The 13988-nt window shown below is 42.6% G+C and overlaps 1 protein-coding gene across 2 annotated transcripts in view; it reads left to right on the top strand.

Moving 5' to 3' along the window:
- The window catches only part of SLC10A7 (solute carrier family 10 member 7), a 209607-nt gene that overhangs the window by 161305 nt on the left and 34314 nt on the right, over window positions 1–13988 (top strand). For both annotated transcript variants that reach the window (XM_080672621.1, XM_080672620.1), the window contains one exon: window positions 8930–9013. In XM_080672621.1, coding sequence (XP_080528747.1) covers window positions 8930–9013 — 84 coding nt within the window. The remainder of the gene's footprint in view (window positions 1–8929; window positions 9014–13988) is intronic.

Here is a 13988-nt window from a genome sequence, read left to right as displayed (position 1 = left end):
GGTCTACACCTCTAGGAACACCAAGGGTTGCTGGGGAAATTCAGAAGCAAGAAGAGATGAGGAAGGATCCTCCCCTACAGATTTCACAGGGAGCATGACCTCATTGATCTCAGACTTAATAGCTTCCAGAGCTGTGAAACAATATATTGTTCACCCAGTTTGTGGTGTTATCCTATATAATAAAAGGCTAATATGCAAATCTACCCAATGGCAGAACGACTGGTCGCTATGACGTGCACTGACCACCAGGGGGCAGACACTCAAATGGGAGCATTAAGGATGTCCTACTGCGAGAGGGCGCAGGCTGGATTCAGGGACCCCCCCCCCCTTCAAGTGCACGAATTTCGTGCACCAGGCCTCTAATGTTACAGAAGAAACTAAAACAACACCTGGAAATTGAATTGTCTTTTTTTAAAATCATATCTTGAAAGGGGGTGTGTTCTCATTCACAAAGGGAGAGTGTGGCCTTCTAAGCACAGAGTTCATCCATAGTAATGGGAGAGAGAGAGGTAGAATAATTCTTATTGAGTAGATATAGTGGGAACTTATTACATAATCCCATGTGAAGAGCATGACTACCTTTAGAGGTAGGTATTCTCCTCACTTTATATGAGAAAACTTAGGATCAAAGAGTTTTTGTAACTCAGTTTAGACTGCACAACTAGTAAAGAGCACAAGCGTTTTCAGTCAAAGTCTGCCTCCCTGAGGCCCCTTCCAGGTGATACTCACACAGCAAGCCTCCCAGGAGACTGGTTTTAAGACATACTGTCAGCACTCAATTACTACTTCCTGAATATTTTTATTCTGGGTAACACAGGAAAGACTAAACAAGGACAAGGCATAATTATTGCCTTGAACAAACTTAAAGTTTATTTGGGTAAACAAGAATAAAGAATAATGAAGACATTTAGAGGGAAAATTAACCGCTATGCTGTGTTATTCAGACTGAGTTGCATAGGAGTTCATGGAAGAGAGAGGTCAGGGTCAGGGAGAGAGATTCGGGGCCGGCCTTGAGGCTGCAGTCTTTATTAGTTTTCCTAGCAAACGGCTACCTGTGGTAAAAAATAATTCTTCAACTTCTGATCCATCAATAGAAACAATGAATACAGCCATTACTGTCATAGGCAGTACTCTACTTTTTGTCATATGTTCCCAATGATGATTGCATAATTGATAGTCATATGTATAAAATGATGACAAAACACTTAAAGAGAAGCTATCCATTTAATTGGCCCAAATGTTTTATTTCCGTAAACGTTTCTAAAGCAAGTGAGGACCAATATTCTCTTGAATCCGAGAGTAGCTTATCTTCTGACTGTGTGTGTAAATCGCACAGAGGTGGTTCTCACACAGGGAGAACTTTTTGAGGAAAAATAATCTGGAGTCTTTGATAAATACCCCTGCCGGGGCTCTCTCCCCCACCCCCAGACTTTTGAACCCTAAAGGGCCAGGAGGAGCACCTGGTACACCATTTCCAAATGCTCTAGCTGGAAGTGACATTGATACACTCCCTTCTCCTTTAAGGACCACTGTCCCGGAGGCCAGCTCCCCTGCTGGTCTGGGACTTCTCAGGCTCCACTGAAGGGAGGGAGGCAGTGACTGAGTGAGCTCAGGCACAGCGCTGCCTCTGCCACACTTTCCCTGCACCTAGCTCCTCCCAGTACCAGCTGCTGGGCTCCCTGAGCAGGCGGGGTCTGCTCTGCACAGCATGAGGAGGACACTGCGTCCTTGCATCACCCTTGCTGAGGGTCCCCCCACTCAGAGCACTCTTCTAGGGGAGCTTCAACATCTGCTCTGTTTAAGGGACTGTTTAGTTAGCAGCAGTAGGCACTTTGGTTCCTGAACCAAACTCATATTGACAAGACCAAATCCTGTGGTCAGGGGATTAGAAGCAAAGATTGTTTCTGGGTGCTTCTGAGGATCTCTGCCCCCAGCCCTCCAGGTCCCCAAAGCCTGTCTTCCCACAGCTTTGCTCTGTGCACCGTGATAAGCCAATTTACCGTTCATTTGGGTGCATCCTACTAAAATGTCTGTGTGGTTTGAGTAACAGTTGTACATTGGGGCCTTCAATTATGGAAGGTAATCTTTTCATTTTAAGTTTTAAATTAGCCTATAACAACAAGACATGTTTTACATATTTTTTATCTTTGAAAAATCAGTTGAAGCCTGTTTTGATCGCTCCTTCCCAGAGAAGGAAACACCATGCACCTAGAGTAAAAAGGGTCCTTTCCCAACTAAATACATGCCTTCCAGGTAGTAACCCAGCTTTAGTTTGATTCGGGCAGCTGAATCAGAATCAACCACATTCTTCACAATCATGTTCTTAATTTTAATAGAAATAAAAGCCAGGTTGACACTGAGCCTGTCAGCTGGTGTACACTTAACTGATCTGTGTGTGGAAGTAGTCAATGTCATTGCATGTGTCCCTGGAGAGAAGGAGCAGCTGGGTGAAAGAAAGGCTCAACTGCAGTTTCTGGGGAAAGATGGAAACCTAGAAAGATTGGGGGCTGGGGACCGGGGACACTCCTGTCGGCTTCTCCCTGTGAAGGAAAGGAGAGAGGTATGGGAGACTACGTCTGTCTGTGGGCACTAGAAAGTAAGGTGCGATAGTAAACAAGTCCCTTCCTTCTTCCCCTTCCCCCAGGACTGGGCTCATGGGTGATGGGTGATGGGCAGGGTAAGGGTGGGCACTGGACAGGAAGTGAACAAGTCCTATTCTGTCTCAAGCATCGTCTTTCCCATTTCCTCGCAAAAAGAGATTTAACATCCGTCATTCCATTGTATACACTATAAATATCCTTATTTTCCCCTGAATGTGGTGCTAATGAAAGCGAAGACCAGTCATCAAGGGTGAATTATTTAATGCAATAATGTTTTAATAGCTGAGAAGAGGCACACATAGTGGAGATGCCTGTGGCTAATGGATTTCCCTGGTAGGAGATAAAAGGCTGATTACACAGCAGAGCAAGGGAAGACCTGGTGCATTAATGACAATTTACAGGTCAGCTCACTTACAGGAGAGATTTAAAACGCACCATCTGTTTTCTAACTGGAGGTTGATAAGTATGATTTTACGGACAGTCAACGTCCCTCCGTCAAGAATTGGTACTTGTTTGTCTTTCTGTGTCTTGTTAGTTTGGCCCCGTAATATTTTACTGACTGGACCCCCAGATTCTTTCCAAATCAAATAGTTTCTGAATTGAATGGATTGATAGCAGCCAACCCTGCTTCCATTCAGCCTTTTCCTGCCAAGTTCAAGTCCTAATGCCCAGAAGACATCATTGTATGTGTTGGATTAACGCTGACGAAGCTACCCTGTTACTAGTCTTGTATCATCGTGAGAGCGGTGAGAAAATGTCACTCAAATAATTTTCTGAACACTGTGGTTGAATTTGGGAACCCCAGTTGAGAAAGGCTGTACCATCAACTCCTGTGGATCGAGTGCCTCCACACACACCCATTTTTTCTTTTTTTTTCTCCTCTTCTTGCTTCTGTCTGCCCTCAGTTCCCCATCTCCATGCAGCCCTAGCCCTCAGCCCGCAGCCCCCACATACTAACGCACTTCCCTTCCTTCTCCCACAGGGTCAGGAAAGGGGGAGCCCACTCCTGCTCCCTTACCCATTTCACTGCTCCTTACCCTCTGTAATTAACATGCAGTAGAGCGTAGGATGAAGTTAGAGACTGTGGAGCAACACTTAGGGGTTTGGATCCTGGCTCTGACACTGTTAGCTATGGTGACCTTGACCAAGTCTGTTCTGTGCCACTCTTACCTCATGAAAATTGGGGTACCGGTAAGACCTACCTCAGGGAGTTGCTCTATTAAATTATTCAACACACATTAAGCATTCAGAGCAGTGTCTGGCACATAGAACATGCACAATTTTGCTGCCATTGGTGTAATTAGGACAGTTGTGTGGGAGACCAGCCCACCGATCCTTGCCTGGGCCTTTGAATTCAGTAGGGCCTTGTAACATACCTGAAGTTGGAAGGATGGGAAGGAAAGAAAACGTTGCCAGGCCTCTTTTTCTACCTATGAATCGTGGTCAATCTAGTTAAGCACCTGCTATGTACTAGATTAGTGATTCTCAAAGTTGGAACCCCAGCTCTGCAGCACCAGCCTTTCCTCTTCCCCAGAGGTTCTGAAGGTGGGGGCCAAGCAGTCTCTGTTTTAACAAATCCAACAGATGCTTCTGATGTGCTAGTGTAAGAACCAGTGCCCCAGATGTAAAAACATAGCCACTCTGCTGGGCACGGGGAATGTGAACTTGAGTAAGACCGTGTCTCTGGCCTTCAGGAGCACACAGACTTCTGGGACAGACAGACTTGCAAACAAGAGCAACTGAAGGTGCTGAGAGGTCCAGTGGACACACAGAGCCACAAAGGAGGGGGTGGCCACATCTGCATTTTGTGGGGAGAGTTTGGAAAGGATTCCTAAAGAAGAAATGCTTGAACTGAGTCTTAGAGCCTAGAACTCTTCTGGTTCTCAGTAAGGAGGGGGAGGACATTCATAGGCAGATGAAGGGTGGACCCCACACAAAACTCAACTTTTGAAACTGGAGAGGAAGGGTTTGTGCTTAGTGCACGGCTGGATCCCCAGCACCTAGGGCGTGCCATGGCTCACAGGAGACACCAGGAACTACTTGAATGAACACAAAGCTCCTAAATTTCACATGTTTGATTTTCACTGAATCACTTCTTTTCAGCATAAGATATTAAAACAAATCAACAAACCTACTTGTGAGTTTCTGCTTCACAGCACTATATTCCTGAAAGAAATTAACCGATGACTGGATTGTTTAAGGCACTGTGTCTTGAAGCACAGGTTGGCAGCAGGAGGTAGGTCACCACTAAAGCTGTGCTACCTCGGTAGCTCAGTGAGGCCCAGAGCACTTGCTTGACCAAACAAAGTGTTTCTGAACCTGCAAGTCTATCCAAGTGAGAATTATGGATGCTTCTCATAAACACACTGGTCTTCACAACAGAAACCACGACAGGTTCCTCATTAAAGTGTGATGAGCTGAGTACCCCAGACAGCATGCTTCCTTCTGCTTTAGTTAAGGTCAGCTCTGCATGCAGAATGGCTGGGTCTCGGGCTCTTCCAGGCATGCTCTCAGGAGCCACCCTGTGCCAGCATTCGCTCTTCTTTCTTCTGGATGCCAGGCATGCTTCACAGTGTCAGAAACTTCCCCAAGGGTCCCCTGCATCTCCACACTGGCCCAAGACCTGTCTGGTGGCCAATTCGAAAGCTAGGACTTGTGCCAAATTAGAGCCCTGCGCTGAGGTTCCCTTCCTCTCGGAGCCACTTCTAAGGGAGCCCTCCTGTGGGATTGCCTCCCAGCATCCCTGCGGACCCAGCCTGGCTTTGTGTAACCTGTTAATGACATCTCTGGCTAGCTTGCTCTGGCCTCTGATCTGACAAGGCCTCAGAGGAGGGCAGCTCTAGCCCGTGTTCCTCATCTAGTGCATCTAAGATCATAGGCACCGCAGAGGACAGAGAGACCTGGAGACCATGGCAACCGCTCCTCACCCCGTAGCCCTCTCCACTGTCTCCAAACACTGGAAGCTTCCAAACACTGACCGTGCAAATGATGAATGGAAGTTAGAATACATGGCATTCTTAAAACCAAAGTTGAAATGGATTTTCCTTTACTTCTCTTATGCCCAATTTGATCTTTTAGATCAGGGGGAACCTTTTTTCTGCTAAGTAACCCCCCAAATTAACTTAGTAATGAAGCCACAATTTTACTTTTTTCTCCATTTGATCTCTGAGTTTACTGCTGTGCAGGAATACTCTATGGCTAAGCAAACAGCCTTCCCAGTGTGGGAGAGCTGTTGTCACAGAGCGCATTTGGCTGAACGCTGGCTTGAATGTGTTTTAGAAGCATAGTCAATTTCATATCATAAAGCAGCGATTAGAAACCTCAGTTTTCACATCTTTAAAAAGAGGGAATGGAATGGGGCTACAAGTCTCTCCCAGCGTTAAGATCTGTCAATTTTAGGTCTTCTCCTCCGGAGCAGCATTAAGGATCTAAGGAGGAGGCGGGGAGAGCTGAGGGCAGAGAACAGGCCGCCCTCACTCTGCTCCACACACTCACACTAGACGCACACACTCACACAGAGACACACTCATAGACACACACGGAGACACACACTCACAGACACACTCACACAGAGATACTCACAGACACACACACTCACAGAGACACACTCACACAGTCACTCACACAGAGACACACTCACACAGAGACACACACAGACACATTCACAGAGACACACTCACAGACACACTCACAGAGAATACACTCACACAGAGACACACTCACACAGAGACACACACTCACACAGAGACACACACACAGAGAGACACACACCCTTAGACACACATTCACACAGACACACACACTCACAGAGACATACACTCACATATACAGACACATATGCATTCACATTCACAGACACACACAAATGCACACACTCACAGAGACACAGTCACACTCAGACACACATACACACACACACACATTCACATCCTTCTTCACATGGCTATCGTCATGACTGTATGCCCTTTGTGTCTAGGTGTACATATGAATTAGTTGTGTTACTAGTGATAAACAAACAGAGAAAAAATGCCATGTGAGTTTTATAATACCACATGATAATATTTTTATATACTAGTATACTTAAGTTTTGTGTTTTTTTAACTTTAGGAAAAATGGGTATGGTTTTGAATAAGAGTCTGTCATTTTTTAGCACGCCATGTTTGCACATTACTTCATTTCTGTTCTACACAAGTTTATTCATCCACAAATGCATTCTCTGTGCCAGTTACTGGGTTAAGCACAGGGATGGCAGAGGGATGATCGCTTGTGACATGGTTATTCATTAAAATACCTTGAAAGTATTGACTTAATAAAGTTGAGATAGAAAGAGGAGCAGGGCCATGTAAGATCATCCATGAGCTTCCAGACAAGAATCATCACCTTTTAATAGATAGTTATTATTACTTTGACTACTACTGGCTGTCTCCGAACTTTGTAAACCTATGGATAGACCATAGAGCTAGATGTTTTGAACTTGAAAACTTTGTTCTTTAAAGTGTATTTTTCTGTTCATCTAGTGCTTCAATTTCCTGTAAGATATGTTTTTCTTTATTTCAATCCTTGCCCCAGGGGCATCCTTGGAATTGATATTTGTGAAGAGAATATATTTGTTAAGTACCTTGTGCCTCCAGGACATTGCTGCTCTGAGATAGTCTGAAATTAGATTTTACTACTCTGGCTTTGCATTAAAAGAAACCTCTAACAGCCATGTAGCATTTGCTACATCAGGAATCCTATCTGCTCCTCACCAGTTCCACGTTTCCTGCTTCCCTCTCTTCATTTCGTTCGTGTGTCTCTGTCAGGGAGGAAAGGGCTACAACTTATGAGTTAAACCATTGGCCAGTGGCCAGTGTTGAAGGGAGTGTTGAATGAGTGCCAGCACCAATGGGCAGGACATACATTCTTGGCCTTTTGAATGCATCTAAATTGGGCTGGCGATAGGGTGCAGAACCTGATAAACTACTCCAGGGTGGAGAAAGGTTTTGGTGAGTCAGTTCACACAGAATCTGATCTCACATTTCATCCTGAGCTACTGGCTTCATTGATCTAAAGATTTGATTTGTTTTATTTAACATTCTATGCCCTCAGTCATCACCATCTCAATGTATTTTACAAAAATGATTTTTCCAAAAGGTATTTCCAAGTTTAACTAAATGTAGGTAACTATGGAAATTAAGGTTTGATCTGTAGGGGGAGGGTGACAACAAGTTTCAAGGGCCAGGGAGCTCGGTAGTGATGGTTTGAGAGAATGTGATGGCAGAAGGGAGTTATGAGAGAGATAAACATCTATGGAACAGGTTAGTATTTTGTCAGGTTTGAAAACCAGAAGGAGGTTTGAAAAACATTCAAGTTCATAGGAAGACAGCAGTTCTTGGTGGTTGAGGCTAATGTGAAGGTGCAACTGTGTTTGTAGACAAACTCCATCTTGTGCTGCTGGCTCTTATGAAGCTGAGAATGCAGTAATTAGCAAAGAAAGAGCCAAAATGTGAGGAAGGGTTAAAAAATAGAAATTATGAACAGTGCTAAGACATGCACATTTGGGAGAGGTATACTGACATTTTAAGTTGAAAAATAAGTCACGTTCAGGATTTCCCATTTGCTAGACTTTGTGTAAGAAAAAAATTTAAAGACTCATTGCTTTTGTTTTGAAGGAGTAAGAAAGTTAGAAATATTTCATTTTCATAACTAAAAATATCACCTTGATAAGAGAATAAGATATACTTGTTTGTTTTAGGTAGGTGATAGGTAAAATGGTAATCACATAAACTATGATTATAGGTGAAATATCATGCCATACAATTATAGACACTATGAACACAGAATTGCTTTATTTTTCAGAATTGGATTTCATAATAAGCTATCTCAGTTCATTGTAAAACAATATTATTGTTTGTCCTCAAACTTAGTGTCCCAATAAAAATTGTATACTAAACTACTAGGAGTCTATTTTGTGTTAAATTTTAAAAACTTTTAAATAACTTCACTTGCTCTTTGTATATAGCTACGAAATTTTGGGTGCATTATGAAAGAATTATCTGCCGAAACTGGTTTGGCTCAGTGGACTGGAGGGTCCTGGGTTCGATTCCGGTCAAGGGCATGTACCTTGGTTGCGGGCACATCCCCAGTGGGAGGTGTGCAGGAGGCAGCTGATCGATGTTTCTCTCTCATCGATGTTTCTAGCTCTCTATCCTTCTCCCTTCCTCTCTGTAAAATATCAATAAAATATGTTTAAAAAAAAAAGAATTATCTTATTGCATGATTTATCTAACTGCACTATTTGCTCACTGGTTCCAAGTAACTCTAACTCCTCTTATATTTTTGTTTAACAGCTCGGTTCATCCTCTTCGGTGCCTTTTACATCTATTTTTTCTCAGCTTTCTGTGACGGTTGTGGTTCCTCTCATTATCGGACAGGTAAGGTCTCCAATTCCATCTGCTCTTTTCTTTATAGATCAAATTGTGAATTCTTACAAAACGTCAGGACAATTGAGAAAAAGATAGAGGAAGAGATAGTTAAATGAAGATATAAGACTGTGCAACACAGGTTTTATCAATCACAATATTCTCATCGTTGTTTTTTTTTAACTTAATAACAATATGCTTTACAGATAGCTATAGAAAGGGACACCTGCCCAGAATCTTGATTTTTTTTTTTAACATTTATTATCCCTTCTTTAGAGCTATGCAGCTAGCTTGAAACATTTAGCAAACCGTTACCTTGTTCTGTGACCTCCGGCAAGGTCTCGGCATTTGGGGCCATTGCTGGAAGCAAGCATCTGTCTTTGGCTGCTCAGAGCCTCCTCCAGCAGCAGGTATCCTATTTGTGATCATGTAGTTGGTAAAATAAACATTTAATTCTATAAGCTCTTACATTGGATCCTAGAAAACTTACTTTCCTTTACCATTCTTATTGAATTGGACAACAAAATAAATTCGTACAAATTAATTTCTTGTAACAAGGTTATAATAACCATGTAATTTAATTATAAGATATAGGTTTTAAAACAAGGTTGTTTTTCTGCTCACAGGTAGCCACAGTAAAGAACGACAGAATTTAATGTGCTACTAAATGAGTGAGTTTTAGGAAAGAATATGTTTGTATGATTAAGGGCATAGACCTGGGTTTAAGAGCAAGTAGGTTCTAGACTTAGTTCTACCTCTTATTTGCTGTGTGACCTTAGGCAAATCATTTGATCTCCTTGGCTCCAGACTCACAACTTATTAAATCACATAATATTAATGCCCATCTTAAAAGGTATCCAATGACATAAGGATGCATATTAAGGTTTTGTCATTAAAGAGCCTGACACAGGTAAATACTCCATAGCATCTGTCATCACCATCACTATCAAATTCCCTACAAATACTACACAGAAGGCAACTCTTTGAAATATTAACTATAAAAAATCGTGTATATATATATATATAGACATGTAGTATTTACAAGCTATCTTGGGTTAGGGTCCCTGGGAAACAGACACTAAGACCAATGTTTCTATGCGGGGAAGTACCCTGGGGCTCAACACCTTCGGGAGAGTGAAGGAAGGATGGGATGAGGAGGTGAACTGTGAATCAATCCTGTGGTGGCCTCAACACGTCCCAGGGGTGCCCTGGAGCTGGGAGGACCCCTCAGACTGTCCTGCCTACTCCAGAATTCCTATCTTGATACTCCTGTCCCTCCCACTCCCCATGGGAGGTGTGCCCTTGGGTGAATCTGCTCCCTGAGCAGCAACTCCCAAAAGAGCTCAACTGAGATCTTTCAGCCAAGCAAGCAGCCCATTCCTGAAGGGATGGAACTGAGTGGCTCATCATAGCATCCACTATACAGGCACTGATCTTTTGGTTTTATTTTCATTTTATACTTAGAAAAGGGACTGAATTTAGGATAAGGGGGAAGGATTTTAAAGCACTCAGAAATACAATTTAATTAAATATGATTGATACTTGAACAGTGCTGATCACAAAACAGGAATCTGAATAAATATTATTTCCCCCATCTACCTCTCTAACTTCTTTGCCACATTTCCTACACTCTAGCCTTCCTGTCTTTTTCTCAATTCCTGCTTAATTTTTCTATTTAGAGTGTCTTTCTACCCACCATCCCACCCCAGCTCATTGTTCATTTGACTCTTTAATTCATATATTCTTTGAACCACCTATCTGATTTCCTGATTATCTTTATTGCAGCACCTCATTTGATTCCTTTCTTGTCCTTTTTCACTACTTTCTTATCATTTGTTTCCCTGTTAACTATTTGTCTCCTTGATTAGACTATAATGAGTATAGGAACCATATTTATTTTGCTTACCATTACATACCCAGAGCATAGGCCCCCAATACATATGTGCTGAATGAATGAATGAATGAATGAGGGAGGGATGTAATGAGTGAGAGTTCTATGATCAGTGAGTGAAATGTTGTGTCTTATAGAGACATAACAATACCTACCTGCCCTCCTCAGATCTAGACAGTTTACTGTGATAGTATTAGTTTAAACCTATACTTATTTTCTTGGTTCTGAAAATAATTTCATATACTAGCCAGGGCTCATACATTCTTCTCTTAGTGGATCTTGGAAATATGTCTGTTAATAATAAATGTTCGGCTTAGAACATATGGACAAAGAAAATATCTTTGTCAGTCATTCACCTGTTTTTTTTAATGCAAATGGCTATATAATTTATATAATTAAGAATATTTAGCCAAAGAGAATAATAAATTATTAAATTTCTTGCCCTTTACATGCTCAGTAGTAAGGTATTACTGTAAATTATAAAGTAGTAAAGGTAGCCAAAAGTAGTATAAGTGGTTTTTTAAAAGTACTCTAGGTATCAAAGTGCCTATATTTACATCTACCGCTCCCTCCTATATTCTAAGATAACCGTCACACCCCAGCCTCCACCTGTAGAAACCACCTCGCCTCTTGCCTCCCCTACATCCTTCCTTCCATCGAGGCAGGCAGTGCCCCCATTTCTGCCTCGGAAATCTCATGTCTGGCATCTTCACATCCACACCTTCATCCTTTCTTGTCTAAATGCACCTCCCAAACCTGTCTCTGCTGTGAGCCTTTTCCAGTTCTGACCCAAGGTCTTTGCTGCCTCCGGGGTGGTCCTAAAAACAAATCAGGTCAGGTTATTCCTCTCCTTAAAGCATCCTGCTGCCCATTGCTGTGTGGCCCACACAGCCCTTCATCCTCTGGCCCCAGCCTGCCTCTCCACAGTCACCTCCCGCCCCTTCATTTAGACTCCTATTCTGCCATATGCAGCCCCCCCTCCCTGACCAGGCCCTTCACGGCCCCATGCCTTTCACCTCACTGTCCCATCTTTCCTGCCAGCAAACTCCTACTCATTCCTCAAGACTCGGTACAGAGACGCCCTCTGACGTGCAGTCCACCTGCTCTGTCTCCCCAGTTCCAGTTCCCCCAGGGTCTTGATGTATAGTATTTATCAGGGGAGATTATACTTGATCTGTGAGCCTCCTGGAAGCAGAGACTCTATTATAATAAGTATATTTAATAGCATATTTCATCATAGGATGTGAGCTATATAAAAAGATTGCCTGAAGACAACTCTGAATTTACCTTCATGGAGTCCCCAGCAGCATCTCCCCTGGGTCGCCAGCTTTGCTAGAGAGAAACACATAGTTGGTCTCACCTTGTTTTAAATTCTTGAGCCCAGATTTAAAATGGCATACAACACTTCCTAGACGTCTCACTCGACTTCTTCATAGGGTTACTCCACCCTGTCCTATATTTTCAAGCCCCTTCTACTTCCCCATACACTCTCCCCCTCGCCCATTGCATTCGGGGCTCACTGCCTTTGCTTCTGCTTCTCAAACAGGCCAGCCTCGATCCTGCCTGAGACACTGCATTGTCGGTTCTTGTGCTTGTAATACCTTCTCCCTCTCCCTTTCAGAAAGGAAAGACCTTTCCTCATCCTCGCCCCTGCCCCCACCTTGCTCGCTATTGTCCAGTGTAAACCTCTGCCTAACAGGATAGTATCTGCTTCTTGTTTGTTTGTTGTTTTTGCTTTTTATTTATCTTCTCTAACCAGAAGGTGAGCTCCATGGACCAGGGACCCCTCAGGAGAGAAAAGTCATATTCCTGCCAAGCCAGCTAACTAGCTTTGGAACATTTTATGCAAGTTGTTTGGGCTCTGTGAGCCTGTGTTTTCAGCAGTAAACTGAGCAGGATAATATCTGTATGACCTTTCTCATTACAACACGATGAAGTAATAGTGGGAAAGAATATTCAAAAAGTTAAGTAGATGATGGGTGCTTACTGTGTTCACTTATTATTGTTGTTTATACTTTTTACGAAGTATACTTTTTACAAAATATACATTGGATTTGATTTTATATCCCGACTATACATTTCAACAGAATATTAATGAAGAAACAAAACACTTTATGAAAATTGATGGAGTCAATGGAATAGAGGATAAAAATTGGAGAAACAATCTGAAGCCACCTTGAAGAAAAAATACATTTTAAAATTCAGACCTAACATGAAAAATTACCCACCTTATATCCCTACTCAAAAATCAGTTTATAGATCTAAACACCAGTAGAGGAAAAGGCAAGAAAATACCAGGGGAAAAAAACAAAACGGAAACTAAAGTGATACATATTACATTTCTTGGTTATCTCCAAATATGGGCACTTGTCACCTAAGGTGTGTTAGTCTCCCAGCTTGCGTCGTGCGGGTCCTGCAGTAATTGATATGTGTCTCAACTTGTTAGAAGTACAGGGATACAGGGATTCAAGTTTCTCTTTAACCGTTACTGGTGCTTAGTTTAAAATAAAGAAAATCAAATACAGAAGGTGAGACAATAAAATAAAAAGCCGTGGAAGATTTTTCCCTTCTCTCTCCATAGGAAAAGGCAAGCAAGTTCATGAGAATTTGTGACGTGGCTTTGAAAGCCTGAGTTTCTCTGAGCACTGAGAGCAAACGAATGAGCACAGATTCTGAGGAAAGACTCACTGGCCCCCTCACCAGAGTGCCTTTCCCCTCGTCTGCACTGTTGTTTTTCCCCAAAAGAGGGAATTCTCAGGCACCCATCAGGTTGTGCTGACCATCTCAAGCAAAGCCTTATTTCCTGTAAGGTTTTAAACATTCCTGTAAGCAAAGAAGTTTGGGGAATTACAACATGACATGGATTCTTGACACATGGAGAATGTATGGAAAGTGAGAGTGGCTGAACTAAGAGAAGGAGAGGTTTCCTGGAGTTTATATCCAAATCAATCTTTAAGGCAATATCAGCTCTACTTCACCCAGTCGCTTATGAAGCATTTTAACACTTTACTGGCTACACAGGCCCAACACAGCTGCTTTGTGAATTTAATTTGAGAGGAAGATGGAAAAGCTCTATAGAGCCTGGCAAGGTATAAA

This window comes from Plecotus auritus (assembly GCF_963455305.1).
Source record: "Plecotus auritus genome assembly, chromosome: 6".
NCBI lineage: Eukaryota > Metazoa > Chordata > Mammalia > Chiroptera > Vespertilionidae > Plecotus > Plecotus auritus.
This window is presented reverse-complemented; position numbering and strand designations above follow the sequence as displayed.